Here is a 23,302-nt window from a genome sequence, read left to right on the forward strand (position 1 = left end):
TATATATATATATGTGTATGTATATGTATATATATATATATGTGTATGTATATGTATATATATATATAGTTGGACAAAAAGCCACAGACTGAGCATAAAGTTCAATAAAGCAATAAGATCCTCCATTTTGGTTGTGTATTTTTTCAGGGTATTCTTCTCAATACATTTTGTGGTGTCTAGTAAATAGCTTAATGGAGCACTACTGCCACCAGCTGATAAGTTGAGTTGGATTCTGGACCCTGCCTACAGAACCAGTACTGAAGTGCATATGGAAAGCTTCATGTACCGAGCTGAGCCGAGTTAAACTGATCCGAGCCGTCACTATGGAAAAGGGGCATTAGTCTGCTCAGTTCTAGAATTGTGCCGCTCAGGGTGGCTACATGTTGGAGTAGCTCTGTTATTCATTCTGAAATTTAGATTTTGAAAACTTTAATTCCTCTTTTTCTGTATGTAAATTGCATTTTTTGGATGATTATTTCCTCTGGTATCGGATGCTGTGCAAATGGAAAGATTTTTGCTGAAAACTTTTTTTACTTTTGGACATTTGTTATGATGCATAACCATGACAACAAGGTGTTTTTTTTACAACTGGGAGCTGCTGATTAACATCTCAAAAGCTCAAATAATACCTCAGCTACAGCTCCAAATCCCAGATGAGTTGAAAAGGAAGTGCCGTGGATGCATTCCCATCTACCTGGCTGCAGTGCTGGAGTGCCTGATCGCTGAGATGTTGATTCCGCTGATGGAGCAGGAGCAGGAGCCGGGTCGGCTTGGAGGGTTTAATGTGGAGTTTAGAGACAAACCGCCACGTGCTGAAATACGTTCTGGATAAAATACAGTGAGAAACGGGACCGGAGGACAGTTAGCGTTTATGCAAATTAGCTTAGCATCGTAGCACCGATGTTGTCCTATTATGGCGTCAGCCTCTTTTGTTAGTTAAAAATATGTTCAGAACCGATGGGATGAGTAATTTAAAATATGTTTAAAGTTAGAAAACACTCACCATCTTCTATAAATGATTCAAGCAGTGCAGTGGCCGTGTCCAAACCAGCCTTCCTCCCATTTTTATCTGGACGATTGCTGTATATAGCATCCATCTGATCAAACCACTTCCAATTCGACGGTCTGATCTGCTCCTGCTATTGAGGTCTTTAATTTTATGGTATTCACCTTTAAGTTTCTTTAGCTTCTCCCGGCATTGCTTTAGTGTTTGCTGGTAGCCGTGAGAAGCCATCAGCTCCAAATCGCTCCATCTAGCTCGCTTTGACTTTTTTTGTCAGCCACCAAGCACAACAGCACCTGCACTTCTGCATTTGACCACAGCTTTGACATTATTGTTTTTTTACATCTTAAAAATACGTACAAGAATACAAGTTATTGCTAATGGCGGGCTGTAGAGAAAAATGGAGGATCGGGTTGTTCGGAAAGACTCCACAGACTCCTCCCCCTGACCAATCAGTGACCGACAGTGTTTCTGACGTCACGGTTCGGCTTGCTTGGACCCCTTGAGAAGCAGGGTCAGAATACTGGAGGTGAGCAGGTACGAAATACTAATGGAAAAGACCTCAAACACGGGCTGAGCCGGAAATATTTGACCCGCGCTGTGACAGTGCAAAAGGGGCATCTAACAACTCGTTAATCAAACTAGGATGATGATGAGCTACAACAACAATTAATTTCCCTTTTGGATTAATGAAGTATTTTTGAATTTGAATAGAATGGAACTGAATTCATTGGGAATAAAGAAGCCCCATTTGTATTTTATTTAGACAAAATTACAAAAGCAGTTGAATTATATTTTACCAGCAACTAAATTTAACCCATCATATGTGTGTCGTACAGGACCATATCTCCCCCATCTATGTTGTTTTACTTTTTTTTTTTTTTTTAAATCTTCCCAAAATTAAAGTGTAGTTGATGTTTTTATATATATATATATATATATATATATATATATATATATATATTCCATTTCCAAGGATTCATTTACCCCAAATAACAGGATCTCTTCCTTTAGGTTAACAGTGTTTTTATGTCACAAAGTGCCATAAAATTCCCATGAATGAAAATAACAATGTCCTTTTTACATTTTGCAGTCTTTAGAGCTGTAGGCTTTTAGGTTTAGTCTTGCTGCATCAAATCAGTAATCATTTAAAAACAAAAATGACTAAATCATGTCATCTGGACCTGTTTCTTTAAGTGAAGAAACGTTTTGTCCCCCATCCAGAGGACTTCATCATCAGTCTGCGGCCTGCCAACCCGATCTGTCCCATAGGTAGCCTTCATTACTGTGTTCTAAGCAAACCTGTTGATCTTACAAACCTTTTTCAATAAGTCATTCAACCTTTATTTGTACAGGTTAATCCCATTGAACCTCGGGGACTCATTTACAAGAGAGACCTGATAATCATTTAGTTTCCAGTTACAGATTTTAGATATTAATTTTACTAGTGTTTTTTAAAGTAGCAGTACTCTACAATTATCAAGTACATGAAAGACACAATATATAATGAACTGTGTGTGTATGATTGTTAAGAAAATAACAGATGTTAGTGAAACTCAGTATGTACATCTACGACTCATCAACTTATGGAGTCAACTCTAAGCAATGACAGAAATGGCTCAGTCTCATAAAGTGTGAAATATGTTGAGCTGAAGCTTGGTGTTGTAGTAGCTGAGAGTCATGTGGGTCACATTTTCTATTTGCTAACAAATCACGCGAGACCTTTGAATGAAACTGGTATACACAATGATAGGCGATATGCTTCAAGGAATGCTACTTTTCTTTCTAAAATCTTTTTGGACTTGCTTCTCTTTGCAGGTGGGTTTTCCTGAAGGGGTTGTGAATATCTTGCCAGGGTTTGGACCAACAGCTGGTGCTGCCATTGCAAAGCATATGGATGTGGACAAGCTGGCCTTTACTGGATCCACAAATGTATGTCAACTGAATGAGAAAGCACAAAAAAACAACTGTTTTAGGCCCAATGCACAGTGTCTGATCTTATGACCCTTTGTAAACCAAACAATGCCGGAACGCCAATAGAGACCGGGGGGGGGGGGGGGGGGATATGATAATTTTGAATAAAGTAGATGCCATTTCCTGCATTCTGGTGTACTTTAAGTGGTTGTTAAACATCTACATTTGCCTACATTTGTAAACACTTAATTCAACAAGTATTTTAGACAGCAACAAGAAGTAGCCTGACCAACAGCTCTTCTAGTGTGAATAGAGCACAATCTGCTTCTCAAGCATCCTACCACCTACTCCAATACTATTTCCATTGCCACAGCCTTCATGTGCTTTAATTCTCCATTGTTTAGTTGTACAATGAGAAGACATTTTTTTAATGAAAGTAAATTGAACTGTCTTTGATATTTTGATTGCTGTTATTTTGACAAATTGGTGCCATTTTGATACTTGATGTATGTCACGTGATTACCCATCAAATATTTCTCTCATATTTTTAATAAATAATCAGATTTTTATTAATGACCCACTTAAAATGTAAAACTGATTTGCAGTTTAGTCATTCAATTCAGTTTATTTATATAGTGCCGTATCAGAACAAAGTTGTCTCAGGGCACTTTACAGGAACATTCACATACAAAGAAAAGCCAATTAGTAAAGTTCTCTATCTAAGGAATCCAGCAGACAAGTTGAATCTTGGCTTCGTTGCAGTCTCCCATCCTGAGCAAGCACAGTGGCAACATTGCAAAGGGAAAACTCCCTTTTAAATGTTCACACAACTGACCTGCAACTATTTTCTCTAGAATTTTTGAGATGAAAGTTAGATTAGATATAGATCTATAGTTGGCCAGAATTTCTGAATCAAGATCAGACTTTTTAAGTAAAGGTTTAATTACAGCAACCTTAAAGCTCTGTGGTACATAACCATCCATTAAAGACAAATTAAGTAGATCCAAAATGTGAACATTAATTAGTGGAAATACCTCTTTAAACAGTCTGGTTGGGATGGGATCTAGCAGGCATGTGGATGGTTTGGATGAGGTTATTATTTTTGACAATTCAGAGCTCAACAGGACAAAAACTGTCCAAACATAAATCAGGCTCTAGTGAAATTATTAAAGTTGTCTCATTTGACAGGGGACTAGAGATAGTAGAAGGAAGGATGGTTTGAATTTTCTCTCTGAAATAATTTTATTTATAAAGAATCTCATGAAGTCATCACTACTTATAGTTGTAGGGATACATGGTTCAACAGAGATGGGACTTTTAATTAGTCTAGCAATAGTACTAAACAGAAACCTGGGATTATTTTTATTCTCCTCTATTAAAGATGAGTAATATAAAGTTCTAGCTTTACAGAGAGCTTTTTTATATGTTAGCAGACTATCTTTCCAAGTTAAATAAAATTCTTCAACATTAGTAGAGCGCCATTTTCTCTCCTGGTTTCTAGATGCTGCTTTAAAGTACGTAACTCAGAAATGAACCAAGGAGCCAGTTTCCTCTGATTGATTACTTTCTTTTTCAGTGGAGCAATTTTATCAAGTGAAGTTTGAATTGAAGTTGTAAGATGATCAACTAGATGATCTAAGTCTCTGTTCTCTGATGCATTACTCTGCAAGACAGAGGAAAACATTGATGGAAGAGATTGTTTAAATTTGGTTACAGCATTTTCTGATAATCACCTGCTGAGATGAACTTTACTCTCAGTGACTGTGTAGTCATTTAATGTAAACTCAAAGGTTATTAAAAAATGGTCGGACAGAACAGGATTTTGAGGAACTATTACCAAGTCCTTAATCTCTACACCATAGGTCAGAACTAAATCAAGAGTGTGATGATAAGAATGAGTAGATGTGCGGACGTTTTGGGTAAAACCAAATGAGTCTATTAAATTATTAAAGGGTATGATTAAACTATCACTCTCAACATCTACATGAATATTGAAATCACCCATTATGATGATTTTATCAGTATTTAATAATAAGTCAGTTAATAATTCTGAGAATTCAGACAAAAACTGAGAGTAAGCGCCTGGTGGACGATTTATAACAACTAGTAAAAGTGGCTTTTCTGATTTCCATTTTGGATGAGAAAGACTGAGGGACAGTGATTCAAAAGAATCATAACTAATAACTGGTTTGGCATTAATCAATAATCCTGACTGAAAAATAGAAGCTACTCCTCCACCTCGGCCAGTTGTTCTAGGAACATGAACATTTAAATAAATAACAGGAGTGGATTCATTTATACCAACAAAATCCTCCTGTTGTAGCCAAGTTTCTGTCAGACACAATAAATCAATATGATGATCAGTTATCAGTTCATTAACTAACAGGGATTTAGAGGAAACAGATCTGATGTTCAATAATCCACATTTTGGACCTATTTACACGGACACGATGGGGGGAAATGTAGTTTTTTTCGTATGTTAATTAGAGGAAAAGATCCGCGTTGACATGGACGGATTTTGTGTTTACATGCATCTGGAGGATTCCCCCCTGCCGCATTGAATCCGCTGTAGTTACCATGCTGGGTCATTAGTTGGTGCTGTGAATTTTGTACCTTCACCTAATGCGCATACATGCTGCCTCGGCATGCTCTTTTCCTCTGGGCTAAAAGCGCAGCTAACAACAACGTAACAAGTTAAAGCTGGATTGTGGATGAGAGTCGACAGATTTGACTCCAAGCGGGACCGCTTCATCTAACAGATCCACACCGGTCACTGAGTGGACCAGAACCGAGTCGACGATGTTGGACTTTACTCCGTGTTAATCAGTAGCTGATTACTGCAGGTAAATCAGCGTTCTTAATAATGTTAGTTTGTGTTTACTTCGATCACACAACAACTGAGTTTTTATTTTTCCTGAAAGAAGAAGGAGCTGTCTCTCACCAGGCGGACTGGTTCTGAACAAGGCTCGGCCCAGGTGCAGAGCAGGAGGACGCTGAAGAGGGAGAGAGATGTTGGATGAACTATTTATTTAAAATTCCCCCTCATTTCTTTTATTCAATCCATTCAATATTTTAAGCTGCATTAATCAAAGGAGTGACGGCCTGAACGAGCCAGATGAACAACGTGGGACATCCATACCGGATGAAAACAAGAGTCCAGTTGTTCATTAATGCAGTTTACAGTTAACTTGTTTTTAACAGTGTGTTCAGTTTAATTATCAGTGTTTGTGTGACATACAGTTTGTGGTGTTGAATAAATAAATAAAAATTAAACCTGGTGTCTTCATTTTCAACTTTAATAATATGCAATGTTTAGCATCATTTTAATCACATAATTTAAATTGCAAAATGTCCAGATAGCTTCATTATATCTCTCAAACTTAAGATAAATATTGTTTATTATTATTATTATTATTATAATTATTATTAAACTGTTATTATTTAGCACATTTAGTATGTTATAGTGCAGCGCGACGTGTGCACATGCCTCGTTCTATAAACAGCGACATTAGAACTGGATCAGACTGTGTCTCTTCCAACACAGATGTCGGTCACAGCACCTGGAATCTGACGTAGATTAACTACGAGATTAAAATATATTCCATCAGTCATAGTTAAGAAAGTGCTGTGTCCGCCGCCATGTTGATAGAAATATAGCATCTGTGCGCATGTGGTTTAACACAAAGCCTCAGTGTTTACATTATCAGCGGGGGGTCAGCGAAAAACCTCCACTCTGGAAGGTGGGTTCAGAAACCTCCAGATTCAAAGAGGGGGGCCACTGGTGTCGTGTAAATGATCAGCAGAACCTCAGAGAATGCTGCGGATGCACTCAGAATATGTGCCATTTAAACAGCCCCTTAATGATTTTATGATTTTGCTCTGGTAAAGTAACTGTGTTTATTTTAATCAGATTTTTATGGTTTATATTTTTAGAGCTGATTTTTGGTTTATTTAATTTGAGCCATGGGCGAGTTGACACTGTTTCAATGGGGGTGTGGGTGGGTAACAGAGGAGAAACAGCAGAGAGGTGGAGGACTACAACTCTGCTTCCTGGACTGGACCCTGGGTTGTCAATAATTTGGGGGATCAACAAAATCAGCCATATTTCTAGAAAGAAGAGCGGCTCCGTCCAAAGTGGGATGGATGCCATCTCTCCGCATCAGACCAGGTTTTCCCCAGAAAGAACTCCAGTTATCTATGTAGCCCACGTCGTTGTCAGAACACCACCTGGACACCCAGCGGTTAAATGACGACATACGGCTAAACATGTCATCGCTGGTCAGGTTGGGGAGGGGGCCGGAGAAAACTACGGAGTCCCACATGGTTTTTTCAAAGTCACACTCCGAAGCAACATTAATTTTAGTGACCTCCGATTGGCGTAACCGGGTGTCATTACAGCCGACGTGAATAACAATCTTACTGTATTTAGCCTTAGTCAGCAGTTTCAGATAAGATTCTGTCGCCCGCTCTGGCTCCCGGAATGCATTTGACTATGGCCGCTGGAGTCCCTAAAGCCACGTTTGGGACTATGGAGCTTCCAATAACCAGGGTCTGCTTCTCAGCAGGTGTGTCACTGAGCGAGGAAAATCCATTAGAAACGTGAACTGGTCGTTGGTGAACTGGGGGCTTAGCTTTAGCACTACGCTTTCTCTGGACCATCACCCAGCCGGCCTGGGGTCCCAGCTGCTCGGGGTCTGCTGGAAGACTGCAGACTTACAGGAACTAGTCTTTGTGGTTCTGCGCTATCTAAGGGGACCTGGCTAGCTAATGGTTTTTCTACAGCATGAAGCTGGGCTTCCAGTTCAGACAGCCTTTCCCCCAAAGCTACCATAAGATTACATTTGTTACATGTATCATTACCGCTAAAGGAGGCAGAGGAGTAACTAAACATCTGACACACGGAGCAAGTTAAAACTGGGAGAGAAGCAGAAGCCGTGCTATGCTAACGCTAGCAAGAGCTAGCAGATCCCAAAACACCAATAAAAACCGAGAAGTGTTGAAAGATAAAATGTGTTTTAAGCACTATCCAACAGTAGAAAAACAACTTTACTGAGGGTGTTTGTGAACTAGAATTAAAAACTGTGCAAAAGACGGATAAATCCAGAAGACAAAAGATGACTAGAGCAAACAAATTACTCGAGCTACCAACAGACAAACGGGAAGTGACACAATACGTCTCACCACAAACTTGCAACGTCTGGAACCAGGAGCCTCCCTGCTGTTTAATTATATTTTTGTGTTTTTAATTAAATTGTCCATGACTGTAATTGTAGGGACATAGATTTTTCTAAGGGTAGAAGCTGAAATTCTTACTTGAAGAGAGTGTTTATATGATATTAGGAAGCACATAAGTAAGCAATTAAGAAGCTCTAGACTATTGCCATGGTTTATTATCTAGGTTTCCAAATACTTCTTTAAAAAGTCTAAAAATGTTAAATCTGGTCCTCTGGACATTCAAAAAAACAAAACAAAGCAAAACAACAAAAAAATGAGAAACGTTTCGTCTCTCATCCAAGAGACTTCCTCAGTCTGAGGTGCTGTATTCAGCTCAGTCTCTTAAATAGCACCTTCACAGAGTGGATCAACCAGTTTGCTGCTGACAACCAAAACCAGCTGATCACATGCTCAAGAAGGACCATCAGCCTAACAATGGATCATTAGCACCTGATGGCTGTTTACTATTCACAGAGGGCTGAGTGATACTAGCAATCACAGCATTGTAAGAGGGGGACAGTTGAACCCGGAGGCTCCACCCCTGTTTAATGATGGACGGTTTCTTTTCACAAAGATGGCCTCCTTTACTCCTCTCTCAAACCATGGTTCCTCTCTATCCAGGATGTGAACATCTTCATCCCTGAAAGAGTGACCGCTGGCCTGGAGATGAGTGTAGACCTCAGAGTCCTGGCCTGATGATGTTGATCTTCTGTGCTGGTCCATCCTTTTGGCCAGTGGCTGTTTGGTTTCCCCGATGTAAGACTGATCACCCTCCTGACACTGAACAGCATACACAACATTGCTCTGTTTGTGCCGGGGGACTGGATCTTTGGGATGAACCAGTCTTTGCCGTAATGTATTTTGGGGTTTAAAAGCCACTGGGACGTTATGTTTAGAAAATAAACGTCTCAGTTTCTCTGATACTCCCTCAACATATGGAATGACCACTGGTCTGGGTCTGGGTTCCTCCTTTTCACCTGATGGCTGACTGGAGTCCTGTTTGGGTTTCTTCTCTGCTTTCAGGAAGGCCCAGTTAGGATATCCACATTGCTCTAGAGCAGGGGTGGGCAATTGTTTTTTCCATGGGGCCACATGAGAAACAGAAAATATTGTGGAGGGCCGGCCAAAAGGCTGATCTCAATTCTGCATAATATTAACTCTATTTCTTTATAAAAAGCAGTAAATAGCATTGTTTTGACAAGCTGGTAAGAGTATATGTTATAATTAAGCAATGAAAACATGAGGTTGCCTTCCAAAAAATGTAATTTATTCAAGCGAATTTCCCAAACAATGGGAATGGCAATAAATCCCTAAAACAACATCATAAAAACACACAACACGTGCAAATAAAAATAACCACAATACAATTAAAATCATGCACAACTCAACCATAAAAACATCATTTAAAACTTCTTACATTTTTAAGTTGTTTTTTCTTGTTCAGTGAGAGAAATCTAGTCTCTGCTGGGCTTTAATGAGTGCATCAAAATCAGGTTGAATGTCTGAGGTGGAGATGCGAAGCACAGCTGACAGATGATCGTCAGAGAGAGATGATCTGTACCTGGATTTCGTGAACTTCATCATTGAAAATGTTTGTTCACATATGTAGGTAGAGCCAAAGAGAACCAACATCTTCTGAGCATGTCTCTTCATGTTTGGAAAGTTCTCCTCTTTGAGAGAAGAGTAGAAATCCAGTAGAGATCCTGATTTAAAGAGCTCTGCCAGTACTGCATCAGACTGCAGATCAATGAGTTCCAGCTGAACATCACTGGGTGCATTATCCACACTGCAGGTGAAGGGAGAGGAAATCATGTGCATTTCATCCTCGATTGTTCTGAGATCTTCAAATCTCCTTGAAAACTCACAATGCAATGCTCCTAACATGGAGGAGTACCTGTGGAGGTGATCGGCTGATGGTATGACTTCTTTCAGGATTTGCATGTGAGTGAGATTGTTGCTCTCCAGTTGGCTTGAAAGAAACAGCATCTTTTTCATGAAAGCCTTCACCAGGGTGTGCATTTCATGAACAAAAAGGCCCCTGCCTTGCAGTTTGGTATTCAGGTCATTCATCAGTGTGGTCAAATCAACAGCAAATGCAAAATCCACCATTCAGTCCTCATCTGAGAGCTCTGGGATGTCTTTGCCTTTCATCTCACAAAACTCTCGAATCTCTGTTTTCAGGTCCCAAACTCTTTTTAGCACTTTGCCCAGGCTGAGCCATCTGACAGGTGTGTGGTAGCCGATGTCACTATGCTCAGACTCATGATCCTCCAAAAGTGCGACAAACTGTCTGTGATTCAATGCCCGTGCCCTGATGAAGTTTACTATGTTAGTAACAACATTAATAACATGGTTAATTTTTAGCTCTGACTTGCACAACACATGTTGGTGTATAATACAATGCAAAAATACCAATTCCTGATCTGTGTCGATTTCAGCCACTTTATCTCGCATACGTTTTAAAAGTCCCACATTTTTCCCTGTAAGATTTGGACAACCGTCCATTGTGACACCTGCCAGTCTGTCCCATTTCAGTCCCAGTGTGTCCATGCACGCATTCACCTCCATGAAGAGATCGCTCCCTGTAGTCGTCCCTTTCATCGACCGCATTGCTGCCAGCTCCTCCGTAACCTTGAAGTCCGGTGTGATCCCGCGGACAAATACGAGTAACTGGGCTGTGTCACGGACATCACAGCTTTCGTCCAAAGCCAAGGAGAAAAAGTCAAAACTTGCCACTTCACGTTGCAGCTGAAGCTCCAGATTCCACGATATGTCCTCCACCCTTCTCGTCACGGTTCGCCTGGAGAGCGGGACTTTCTCAAATGCTTCTTTTTTTTCAGGGCATATTAAAGCTGCGGAGTCCACCAAGCACTCTTTGATAAACTCCCCCTCCGAGAATGGCTTACTGTTTTTAGCGATTTTCTGAGCTAACACAAAGCTGGTCTTGGTTGCTGCGTCCCTGGATGTGTGAAGCTTGGTAAAAAAGCCTTGCTGCTTTTGCAGTTTAGCTAGCAAAGCTTCCGATGTCCGTGCCCTTTCAGCGTCAGTCACGTTCTTGTATTTCTCCCCGTGTTTCGTCTCGTAATGCCGACTCAAATTGTAGTCCTTAAACACAGTGATCTGCTCCCCGCAAACTAAACACATGGCTTTACCCCTGACTTCAGTAAATAAATACTTAGCAGTCCAATTTTTGTTGAAAACCCTGCATTCTTCATCTACCTTTCTTTTTTTAGCATAAGCAGACATTTCTGAGGGCTGAAGTCGTCTTATGACTTGCTAGTGACAAAGATCAAATCACGCGCATGTCTCAATATACGCTTTGCGTCATCATGTACGTAAATAAAAAAACAACTTCAAAATAAAAGCATTGCAGCTTCAGTCCATGCATCAGGTAAAATAAGAAAATGTTTATTTTGTAATTTCCAATTAACGTTGCACGGGCCGGTCAGAGTCGATCAAAGGGCCGTATGCGGCCCGGGGGCCGTACAATGCCCAGGTTTGCTCTAGAGCCTGTCTTGTGTGGGATTTCTCCTTCTGCCTGGCTCCTGAGTTAGTGGGGATGCTGTCTGCTCTGTGGTACAGAGTCCTGATGACTCCTAACTTGTGCTCCAAAGGGTGATGGGAGTCAAACTGCAAATACTGGTCTGTGTGGGTGGGTTTGCGGTACACCTCAGTTTGCAAATGTCCTCTATCAAGAGACTGAGACCTCACAGTCCAAGAAAGACAACCTGCCATCTTTTACATCTTCTCGTGTGAACTTGATGATTTTATACACAGAGTTGATGTGGTCAGGTGTCATCAACATACCTGAACCAATGACTTGGTGGTGTCCCTGAAAAGGACGTCAAGGCTCTTTTTTCTACCTCCTCCATGTACAGGTTGGCAACAATAGGAGAAACTGGAGACCCCATAGCACACCCATGTTTCTGCCTATAATATTGCTCCCCATATGTGAAGTATGTTGACTGCAGGCACAGTTTCAAGAGTTGACACAGTTGTTCTGTGGAAAGCGTGGTCCTGCTGCTCAGAGTGGTGTCTGATTTTAATCTTAAACTGACCACCTCTACTGCATCATCAACAGGAATGCACATAAAGAGTGATGTGACATCAAGAGACCATTGTTTCATCAGACTCCATGATGACATCCCTCACCTTGTCCACAAAGTCCATGGTGTTCTGTATGTGGTGTTCTGAGCTGCCAGCTAAAGGGATGAGTACAGACGCCAGATATTTGGAAACATTGTAAGTGACAGAGTTAATTATGCTAACAATTGGTCTTAAAGGTACACCTTGTTTGTGGATTTTAGGTAAACCATACAGACTAGGTCTGGCCTCCCTTGGGTACAGTCTGTGGTACAGAATACAGTCAATAGTTTTTTTTACCGCAAAACTGGTTGATCCACTCTGAGAAGGTGCTATTTATAAGACTGAGCTGAATACAGCACCTTACAATGAGGTGCTGTATGTAGTGAACTAGACCTCCTACATCAATCTGTCTCTGAAGACCTTCAGGGGACAGGAACTGTTATTTCATTGATTTGAATCCAGAAATACAAATTATCTCATCAAGAGACTATTTAATTGTATCCTGAATTAATCAATTAAAAGAACACTTCCTTTTTTTATATTATCTTTACTATTTTACAATAGCCCTGTGATGGACTTGCGACCCATCCAGGGTGTACCCCGCCCCTCTCACAGTGATTGCTGGACATGGGCACCAGCGACCCCCGTGACCCAAAATGGAATAAGCGGGTAAATATAATGGATGGATGGATATTTTACAATATCTTGATAATCAAGTGTGTTTAGTTCATACCATTTCTAATGTTGAAGTGAACCACTCATTTAAATCAACTGTGAAACAGTATTAATGATTTTTAAACATCATTAGACTTAGATCATACAAGTTAAATGTCTATTTATAAAGTAATTGTGCATTTTACTCTTCTGTCTGAATGAGGAGTGGAAGTTGATGCCTGTCAAAAGTCAGAGAACAAGTTATGAGAACGAAGTGCCTTGTTTTAAAACTCTCAGACAGTAAATAAGAAACTGGCGCACCTGCAAGTCTCTCACTTCTTCAAAATATTTTCCTGTCTGTACTAATCGTTCTTAAAAACAAGTGTGCTGTCTGCGACTTCTAATAACCCTCTGACATCACTAAAACTCCACCCCTGCTGGTTGTGTTAACCAATCAGGAAGTACCAAGTAACAGGAAGTGGATACCCTTTAAAAGTCAACACTTCTTGGAACTACGCAGACTTACTGGAACTTTCAGTTCTTACTGGAAGTCTTACTGGAAGTTCTTACTGACGTTCTTACGGGAGTTCTTACTGGAGTTCGGACTGGAACTTTCAATCTTAATGGAACTTTGGAGTTCTTGCTGGGACTGCAGTCTTGCTGGAGTCTTACAGCTGAACTAAATAGCTGATGGATTTTGGACCATGAGCCAAGGGTCCATCCATTTCAGCGGAGTTACAGCACGCCTCGCTGTGAACTCACCCCGAGCTTTAAATGCTCTCAACTTCTAAGGAAGCTTATTCTGTTGAATGGAGCACCGTCACTACTTCAGACGATTACCAGCCACTCTGACCAGAGACGCTGAAAGGTAGCGTGAAATGGACCTCTGTACCGGAGCTGATTTATCTTCTGCAAAGGTACCGAGTCGTCACGCACCGAGTGTACCGGGGCTGAGCTGGGGTCGGATGAAGGGTGCCATTCCTGGTCAACACATTTTCCTTCATCCATCTAAATCCTCCTCTTTAAACCTCTAAATCTCCTCTTGAAACCTCTTCGCCAGTAAATCAAGCTAAGTGCCTTCAGAGATGAATTATTCTCCATAAATAATCCACTGTTGTCTTGTTATTTGAACTTGCTAAGTTTATTAATCAGAAACAGATCAGCAAATCAAGTGTACATGTTTGATGTTAATTTTAATGATTCTGTTAAATAAATGACTGCATTTATTCTGATGGGTCAAAGATAAATGACGTCTCATGTCACTAATTATACACTCCACTTAAGTTATCTTGGTCATATGGCAGAAATTTAACTCGAAAAAGAAAGAATCCGTTGTTAATTAAACAGTTAATATTCTTTATGCTTGAACTAGCCTTAAGAATAATTAATTAATAGGATGTCCACAGCGAAAGCTGTCCCGACATACTACATGTATTCAGAGCCTTTGTTTTACAGAGGTTAAATGTTTCCTGTAGTTTGTCACCAGGTGTGCACACACTGCAGCAGAGATTTTGGCCCATTCCTCCACAGATCTTCTCTAGATCATCCAGGTTTCTGGGCTGCGCTGAGAAACACGGAGTTTGAGCTCCCTCCAAAGATTTTCTATAGGGTTTAGGTCTGAAGACTGGCTAGGCCACAACAGAACCTTGATATGCTTCTTACAGAGCCACTCCTTGGTTCTCCTGGCTGTGTGCTTCGGGTCATTGTCATGTTGGAAGACCCAGCCACGACCCATCTTCAATGCTCTCACTGAGGGGAGGAGGTTGTTCCTCAAAATCTCTCTATACATGGCCCCGGTCATCCTCTCCTTAATACAGTGCAGTTGTCCTGTCCCATGTGCAGAAAAACACCTCCAAAGCATGATGCTTCCACCCCCATGCTTCACAGTAGGGATGGTGTATTTGGGATGGTACTCATCATTATTTGTCCTCCAAACACGGTGAGTGGAATTAAGACCAAAAAGATCTATTTTGGTCTCATGTGACCACAGAACTTTCTCCCATGACTCCTCTGGATCATCCAAATGGTCATGGACAAACTTAAGACGGGCCTGGACGTGCGCTGATTTAACCAGGGGAATCTTCCGTGCCATGCATGATTTGAAATTATGACATCTTAGTGTATTACCCACAGTAATCTTGGAACCAGTGGTGCCAGCTCTCTTCAGGTCATTGACCAGCTCCTCCCGTGTAGTTCTGGGCTGATTCCTCACCTTTCTTAGGATCATTGATACGCCACGAGGTGAGATCTTGCATGGAGCCCCAGTCCGAGGGAGATTGACAGTCGTGTTTAGCTTCTTCCATTTTCTAATAGTTGCTCCAACAGTTGATCTTTTTTCACCAAGCTGCTTGGCAGTTGTCCCGTAGCCCTTTTCAGCCTTGTGGAGGTCTACAATTTTGTCTCTGGTGTCTTTGGACAGCTCTTTGTTCTTAGCCATGTTAGTAGTTGGAGTCTTACTGATTGTGTGGGGTGGACAGGTGTCTTTATGCAGCTACGGACCTCAAACAAGTGCTTCTAATTTAGAATAATAAGTGGAGTGGAGGTGGACGTTATAGAGGAGGACTAACAGGTCTTTGAGGGCCAGAACTGTTGCTGATTGGCAGGTGTTCAAATACTTATTTGTAACAGTAACACACAAATTAATTATTAAAAAATCATACATTGTGATTTCCAGATTTTTTTTATATAGATTATGTCTCTCACAGTGGACATGCACTTAAGATGAAAATTTCAGACCCTCCATGATTTCTAAGTGGGAGAACTTGCAAAGTCACACTATGTTCAAATACTTGTTTTCCTCACTGTAAAAATGTACTTATTTTTTTAATATTTAGTATGCCCTCACTACTTAGCAATTCGTTTTTCGCTGACTCTCTCTATCACAGTTTTTCAAAGTAAGATTGGACATGACGCACAATTGGCTGACTCATGGATGAACAGTATGATCGGCATGGAATTTTTTTTTTTTATTATTTAAAAAAAATTGTACCTGCTGCACCTGTGTGCAGCCCACTGCTGCAGGAGAAGTCTTCCTGCAGCGTGTCAGATCTCCGCTCTGCAGTGGAGAATTGGGTATGGCCAAGAGCACTGGCAGATGGCAGAGAGCAGCCAGAGGCAGAGAGCTGAAATCATGACATTCAGTGCTCTTTTAGAGCATTTAGAGTTTAGGAACATTGTTTAAATGAACTGTACTTATATAGCGCCTTTCTATCTTATTTCAAGATACTCAAAGCGCTTTACATTACAATCTGTGCCCTCATTTACCCATTCATACAGCTCTATACTAGATCTCTACAAAGCTAATGGAACAAATCATTCTAAAGAGTCTAATCAGAGCTTTAGATCACATTCAAACACGATGGGACACACATCAGAGGCTATGAGGGGTTCAGTGTCTTGCCCAGTGACACTTCGACATGTGACTGCTGATGGATTCGAACCCTCAACTCTTGCATTGGAGGATGACTGCTCTAACCACTCAGCCACAGCCGCCCCAATAGGATATTGCAAGAGTGTGGGGAAAGGTTTAAAACTCCTTTCTTCATATATATATATATATATATATATATATATATATATATATATATATATATATATATATATATATTAGGGGTGCACCGATTGCAGTTTTCTGGCCAATCACAGATTTCTAAAAAGTCTGACCTGCCAATTCCGTTTTTGGCCGATACCAATTTTGTTTTATAAGCGACACTGTCAGGTGTTATAAGGTCACAACGCACCTTCAATTTTCAGTCTTATTTTTATTGAAAATCATACCCTTGAACAATATCCTACAAACAATACAAACTTTTTTAACTGGCCATGAGGTAGTGCTCTGAAATATAAATTAAGTTCAGACAGTTGTTGTTAAAACTAAAAAAATCGGTAAAATCGGTTTCTCATGCAAGTCTCTTCCGATTTTCCAAAATTAAGGCAATCAGGGCCGGCCGATTTATTGGTGCACCCCTAATATATATATATATATATATATATATATATATATATATATATATATACTAAAATAAATTACTACTTGTACTACTATTCCTACTTCGCAGTTTTTAACTTATCACGGTGCTTAAGGGTACGGATTTCCCGCGATAAACAAAGGACTACTGTATATGAATGTTTCTGTTAAGTGCCCTGAGATTACTTCTATTGTGACTTGACACTATATAAATAAACTTAATTGAATTGAATTGTTAGTGGCTGTTATGTTTAAAATTAGTGTTTATGTAATTATTTTCAGATTCCATATCAGTGTAATGAACATATATCTGTCTCTGATATTATTCATAAATTAAACGGATTCTTTCATTTTTCTGGACTGAGTAATATTGTGCCTTGAATGATTAAATGTGACGTGAGACGTTAATTTTCTTTGACCCATCAAAATGAACGTGGTCATTTATTAACAGAATCAAAATTTAATATCAAACATTTACATTAATTTGGCAAAATTGATTACAATAACAAGCTTAATTAATGAGCTTTACAATGAGAAACCATACGGCCATGGTTTCCACTTGCAGCTTTTAAACCAACAGACATTTCTGAAAATATCTGGATGATTACTGGCAGATAGAAGAGTTTTAAAGATGGGAAATGAAGGAGTTTAAATGGAGAGAATGGGTGAGGGAAATGTGTCTGTATAACGAACGGCACTCTCCATTCGAACCCAGCTCACCTCGGTACGCTTCGGTAGGAAATCGACTCGTTACCTCTCTGAAGATGAATCAGCTGGTACGGAGTTCCATTTAACGCTACCATTTCCAGCGTCTCCGTAGGATGGTTGGAAAACGTCCGGAGTAGTGACGGTACTTCGTTCAACACCACGCTCACCTCTCGGGTGGGCTCGCATGAGCTGTGAGCCCGTCAGAGTTCCACTCAAATGTGGAAGATTCCATAATCCCCACGAGACTCGGAACTTTGTTCTTCCTTCTGGAACTTTGTTCTGCGTTCTGCGTTCCGAACTGCGTTTCCGTTGTTCTGCTGGAACTAGGAAGTGTTGACCCTTTTAAAGAGGTCACTTCCGGCTCCTCTGAGAACTTCCTGATTGGTTGAAAGAACCAATCAGGGGTGTGGTTTTAGTGACGTAAGAGGTCACTAGAAGTCAGAAAAACAATTTAATGTTTAGGAACAGATAGAGAGATGTTTTAAGAACAGACTGAAAGATGTTTTGAAGAAACAGAGACTTTTTGGAGCCAGTTCTCCTTCCATCTATCTGAAAAAGTTAAACATGACATTTCTTTCCAATAAACATGTTTTTGACCGAAACTTGACTTCTGACCCACTTACTCCTTCTCATTTCAGACAGATAATCAAAATGCATAATTACTCTTGTAACAAACATTAACTTGATTTCTACTTTGAATGAGGATTAAAAATCATTTATACTGTTTCACAGTTGATTTAAAATGAGTAGTTCACTTCAACATTTAAAATGGTTTGAACTAAACACACTTTTGATTATCAAGACATTTGTAAAATAGTAATGATAATAGAAAAGAGAGTGTTCTTTCAATTGATCAGTGCAGGACACACTTAGAAAGTCTCTGGATGAACTTAATTTTGTGTTTCTGGACTCAAATCAATGAAATAACAGTTCTTGTCCCAGGAAGGCCCTCAGGGCCAGATTTGATCTGAGGCTTGGTTCACTACATCAGTATAGGTTTTAGTCGTTCATGTTAGTCAAATTTGTTCATAACTTTATTATTACTAAGCCTAATAAGTTACCGGATCCAAGCAAACAGTTACCGGAACTCACCCTGTCAAAATAAGAGAGGTCCCAGCTCAAATTAAGCCCTGCTTAAGAGTAGAGCTATAAACCTCTCACACTGACCCAAATAAAAACTGATAGACTGTTGAGACTATAATAAAACTCATCATAGACTGATTTTTTAAATGTGAACAAAAACGTAAAAAATGGAGTCAAACTTTATTAGCAGGGACAGTTCACATCATTCAGTGTAATGTAAAACTACGCAGACTGAACATCCACAGTGACTCAGGAAAAAGCTTTAGGCAAAGTCTAAACATCCAATAAGTGCCTCAAAACTTCTGCCTGAAAGGTTAGACTACCTGCCAAGATTTTATCACTTTACCTCCCGCCGCTGAGATGCTCCAGACCAATACAAAGGAAAGTTAAATCTTGGGTGAAGAATTGTGACTCCATTCACGTCTGCTAGATCCCATCCCAACCAGGCTATTTAAAGACGCATTTCCCTTAATTAGTAACCATGTCTTGGATCTGATTAATTTGTCTCTAATAAACATTTACATACCACAGAGCTTTAAGGTTGTTGTAATTAAACCTTTACTTAAGGAACATAACCTTGACTCAGGAATCCTAGCTAATCATAGACCTATATCTAATCTAACTTTAATCTAAAAAATTCTAGAGAAAATAGTTGCAGGTCAGTTACGTGATCATCTGCAAAGAAATAATCTGTTTGAAGAGTTTCAGTCAGAGTTTAGAGCTCATCATAGCACTGAATCTGCGCTGGTGAAAGTCACTAATGATATTCTCATGGCCTCAGACAATGGACTTGTGTCTCTACTGGTCCTGTTAGACCTCAGTGCTGCATTTGATACAGTTGATCACAATATTTTACTACAGAGGCTTGAATATGATGTTGGGATTACAGGAACAGCTCTAAATTGGTTTAAATCATATTTATTGGATAGATTCCAATTTGTAAATATAAATAATAAATCTTCTTCATACATCAAAGTTAGTCATGGAGTTCCTCAGGGCTCAGTGCTTGGACCAATACTCTTAACCTTGTATATGCTCCCATTAGGTAAAGTTATTAAACTGCATGGGATAAATTTCCATTGTTATGCTGATGACACAGAATTATATTTGTCCATTAAACCCAATGAATCCAATCAGCTACTTAGACTACAAGCATGTCTTAAAGACATAAAAACCTGGATGACCCTTAATTTTCTCCTGTTGAACACAGACAAGACTGAGGTTTTGGTTTTTGGACCTGAGCACCTTAGGAATGAATGTTTCAGTCTTTCTCCCTCCTTATATGCATTAATCTGTCCTCCAGCTCTAATGTTAAAAATCTTGGTGTTATTTTTGATCAGGACATGTCTTTTATCCCCCACATTAAAAACGTTACTAGAACCTCCTTCTTCCACCTGCGTAATATCACTAACATTAGAAACATCTGATCTAAAGATGATGCAGAAAAACTGGTCCATGCATTTGTCACGTCTAGACTGGACTATTGCAATGGTTTATTATCTGGGTGTCCAAATACTTCTTTAAAACGTCTTCAGTTGATCCAAAATGCTGCTGCCAGAGTCTTAACTGGAGTTACTGGGAGAGATCATCTCTCTCCAGTTTTAGCTTCTCTCCATTGGCTCCCTGTCAAATGCAGAAATGAAATAAAAATCTTACTTCTATCCTACAAAGCTCCCAACAACCTAGTTCCATCTTATATTACAGATCTTGTTGTTCCATATTTTCCTAACAGAGCACTTCACTCTCAGACTGCACGTTATCTCGCGGTCCCTAGAGTTTCCAAAAGCAGAATGGGAGGTAGATCTTTCAGTTCTCAGGCTCCTCTCTTGTGGAACCAACTTCCAGTTTCTTTCTGTGAGGCTGACACATTGTCCAGTTTTAAAACTAGGCTTAAGACTTTCCTTTTAGATAAATCCTATAGTTAGGGTCGGCTTGTCATTCTGTCTTAAGCTTAGACTACTAGAGGACAAATTGACCTCATTTCCTTAAATGAATTGTTAAAATTGAATAGTTTTCATTTTATACTATTTCTGTCTTAACATGTGATTCTTGACCTGCCATTGTCTGTTCCTACCAAACCCAGCCGGTCGAAGCAGATGGACACTTGTCCTGATCCTTGTTCTGCTAAAGGTTTCTTCTTCATGAGGGAGTTTTGCCTTTCCACTGTCGCCTTCATGCTTGCTCAAGATGAGAGTTCTGCATTGGCGTTAAACTCAAAGCAGTCTGCTCCTCAGATAAATAATATTAAATTATTATTTTTATATATATGAATGTTTCTGTAAAGTGCCCTGAGATGACTTCTGTTGTGACTTGGCGCTGTAGTGAACTAAGCCTCAGGTCAAAATCTGGCCCTGAGGGCCTTCCTGAGACAAGAACTGTTATTTCATTGATTTGAGTCCAGAAACACAAATTAAGTTCATCCAGAGACTTTCTAAGTGTGTCCTGCACTGATCAATTGAAAGAACACTCTCTTTTTAATTATCATTACTATTTTACAATATCTTGATAATCAAAAGTGTGTTTAGTTCAAACCATTTTTAAATGTTGAAGTGAACTACTTATTTTAAATCAACTGTGAAACAGTATTAATGATTTTTAATCCTCATTCAAAGTAGAAATCTAGTTAATGTCTGTTACAGAGTAATTATTCATTTTCTTGATCTTCTGTCTGAAATGAGCAGGTCGTGATGTCGGTCAAGAGTCGGAGACAAACGCAAACAAGTTTATTGGAACGAACTGTCATGTTTTTAAATCCTCTCAGACGTAAATAGAGAAGCTGGCACCTGTTTCCTCCCATCTCGCCTAAACATGTCTCTGTCTGTTTCAAAAACATTTTTCTGTCTGTTCCAAAACATCTTACTGTTTTTCTGACTTCTAGTGACCTCTTGCGTCACTAAAATCACACCCCTGATTGGCTCTTTCAGCCAATCAGGACTTCCCAAATGAACCGGAAACAGAACTCTTTAAATGTCGACACTTCCTAGTTCTGAGGAGTGCAGTTCAGTTCGGAGAGCAGAACCGAACAGAAAAGTTGCTGGAGAGAACAAGAAGTTCCAGACATGATCCGAAGTTCTTCCGAGTCTCGTGGGATTATGGAATCTTTCACATCTGAGTGGAACCTCTGATGGACTCACAACTCATGTGAGTCCACCCGTGAGGTGAGCTGCTGTTGAACGAAGTACCGTCACTACTCCGGACGGTTCTCTGCTATCCTTACGGAGACGCTGAAAGGTGGCTTGAAGTGGAACTTTACGCCGGAACTGACATATCTTCAGAAAGGTAAAAAGTCGATCTTCAACTGCGAAGTGTACCGTGGGTTAAGCTGGGTTCGGATGGAGGGTGCCGTTCTTCGTCGACACATTTTCCCTCACACATCTTTTCTCTCCATTTAAACTCCCTCATTTCCCATCTTTAAAACTCTTCTACCTTGCTAGTAAATCATCCAGATATTTTCATAAATGTCTGTTGTAATTAGTTAAGCTGTGTTATTGCTTCAATCAGAATAATCACGTGTACAATGTTTGATGTTAAATTTTGATTCTGTTAATAAATGACCACATTCATTTTGATGGGTCAAAGATAATTAACGTCTCACGTCACTGATTAAACCATCTCCCACACAGTATCTCTGTCACATATCTGTCAAGTAGCTCGAAAAAGAGAGAACCCGTTTAAATTAAGTATAATATCAGGTACTTGAACTAGTCCAGATATTATAACGTGTAGTGGAGCTCCGAAGCTAAACGAAGCTAACCGACCTATCTCACTACAGCGCTATATAAATAAACTGAATTGAAACTAAATTCAATTGAATACTGAAAGACTGTTAAGCATGCATAGACTGGCAGGTCTTCAAAGAAGCTGCTGTAATGAAGGGGACCTAGATCTGGATGAATACACATCCTCAGCCCTGGGGTACATTAGCAAATGTGCTGATGACGTCACCACCATCAGATATGTTAAGAGCTACTCAAACAGGAAGCCTTGGCTGAAAGCAGAGGTTCACACCCTGCTGGAAGCCAGGGACACTGCCTTCAGGTCTGGCAACTCACCAGAACTGAGAAGGACAAGGAAAGAGCTGGTTGCTGGTATTAAGAGGGCCAAGGCCACATATACAGAGGATCGAGGGTCAATTCACCTCACAAGGCCCACGGAGCATGTGGAGGGGTATTAAGTGTATAACAGATTATAAAGGCAGAGGTGCCCAATGCTGTAGATATTCATCACAGCCTCATGCCCTCAACAAGTTCTATGCATGCTTTGAAGACCCGAACAGACCACCCAGCACCAGACACCTCACCACTGGAAGAAGAGTTTCTCCGTGTGACTTCAGCCAAAGTGAGGAGTACTTTCAGGAGGATTAATCCTCACAAAGCAACTGGCCCAGACAACATCCTCGGGAGGTTACTGAAAGGCTGTGCTTATTAGCTCTGCGAGGTACTGGCTGACATTTTTTAACTCCTCACTCACCCTGGCAACAGTTCCCACCTGCCTGAAGACTGCCACCATCATCCCAGTTCCAAAGAGCTCTACAGTGGCTCGTCTGAATGACTGTTGGCCAGTGGACCTCACCCCAATAGTTGCTATGCTTTGAAAGACTGGCCATGACCCACATCAAAACAACCATCAACATCAACAAGAACTCTCACCACTATGCATATCATGAGAACCGT

General features: G+C 40.2%; 1 protein-coding gene across 1 annotated transcript in view; it reads left to right on the plus strand.

The window, feature by feature from the left end:
* Window positions 1-23,302, plus strand: part of LOC119409582 (aldehyde dehydrogenase, mitochondrial) — a gene marked incomplete at its 3' end in the record, with an annotated part of 140,969 nt that overhangs the window by 58,147 nt on the left and 59,520 nt on the right. Inside the window, 1 exon segment of the mRNA XM_037676484.1 lies at window positions 2,822-2,935. Coding sequence (XP_037532412.1) covers window positions 2,822-2,935 — 114 coding nt within the window.

Source organism: Nematolebias whitei, chromosome 5 (assembly GCF_014905685.2).
Source record: "Nematolebias whitei isolate Nwh7 chromosome 5, NemWhi1, whole genome shotgun sequence".
Taxonomy (NCBI): domain Eukaryota; kingdom Metazoa; phylum Chordata; class Actinopteri; order Cyprinodontiformes; family Rivulidae; genus Nematolebias; species Nematolebias whitei.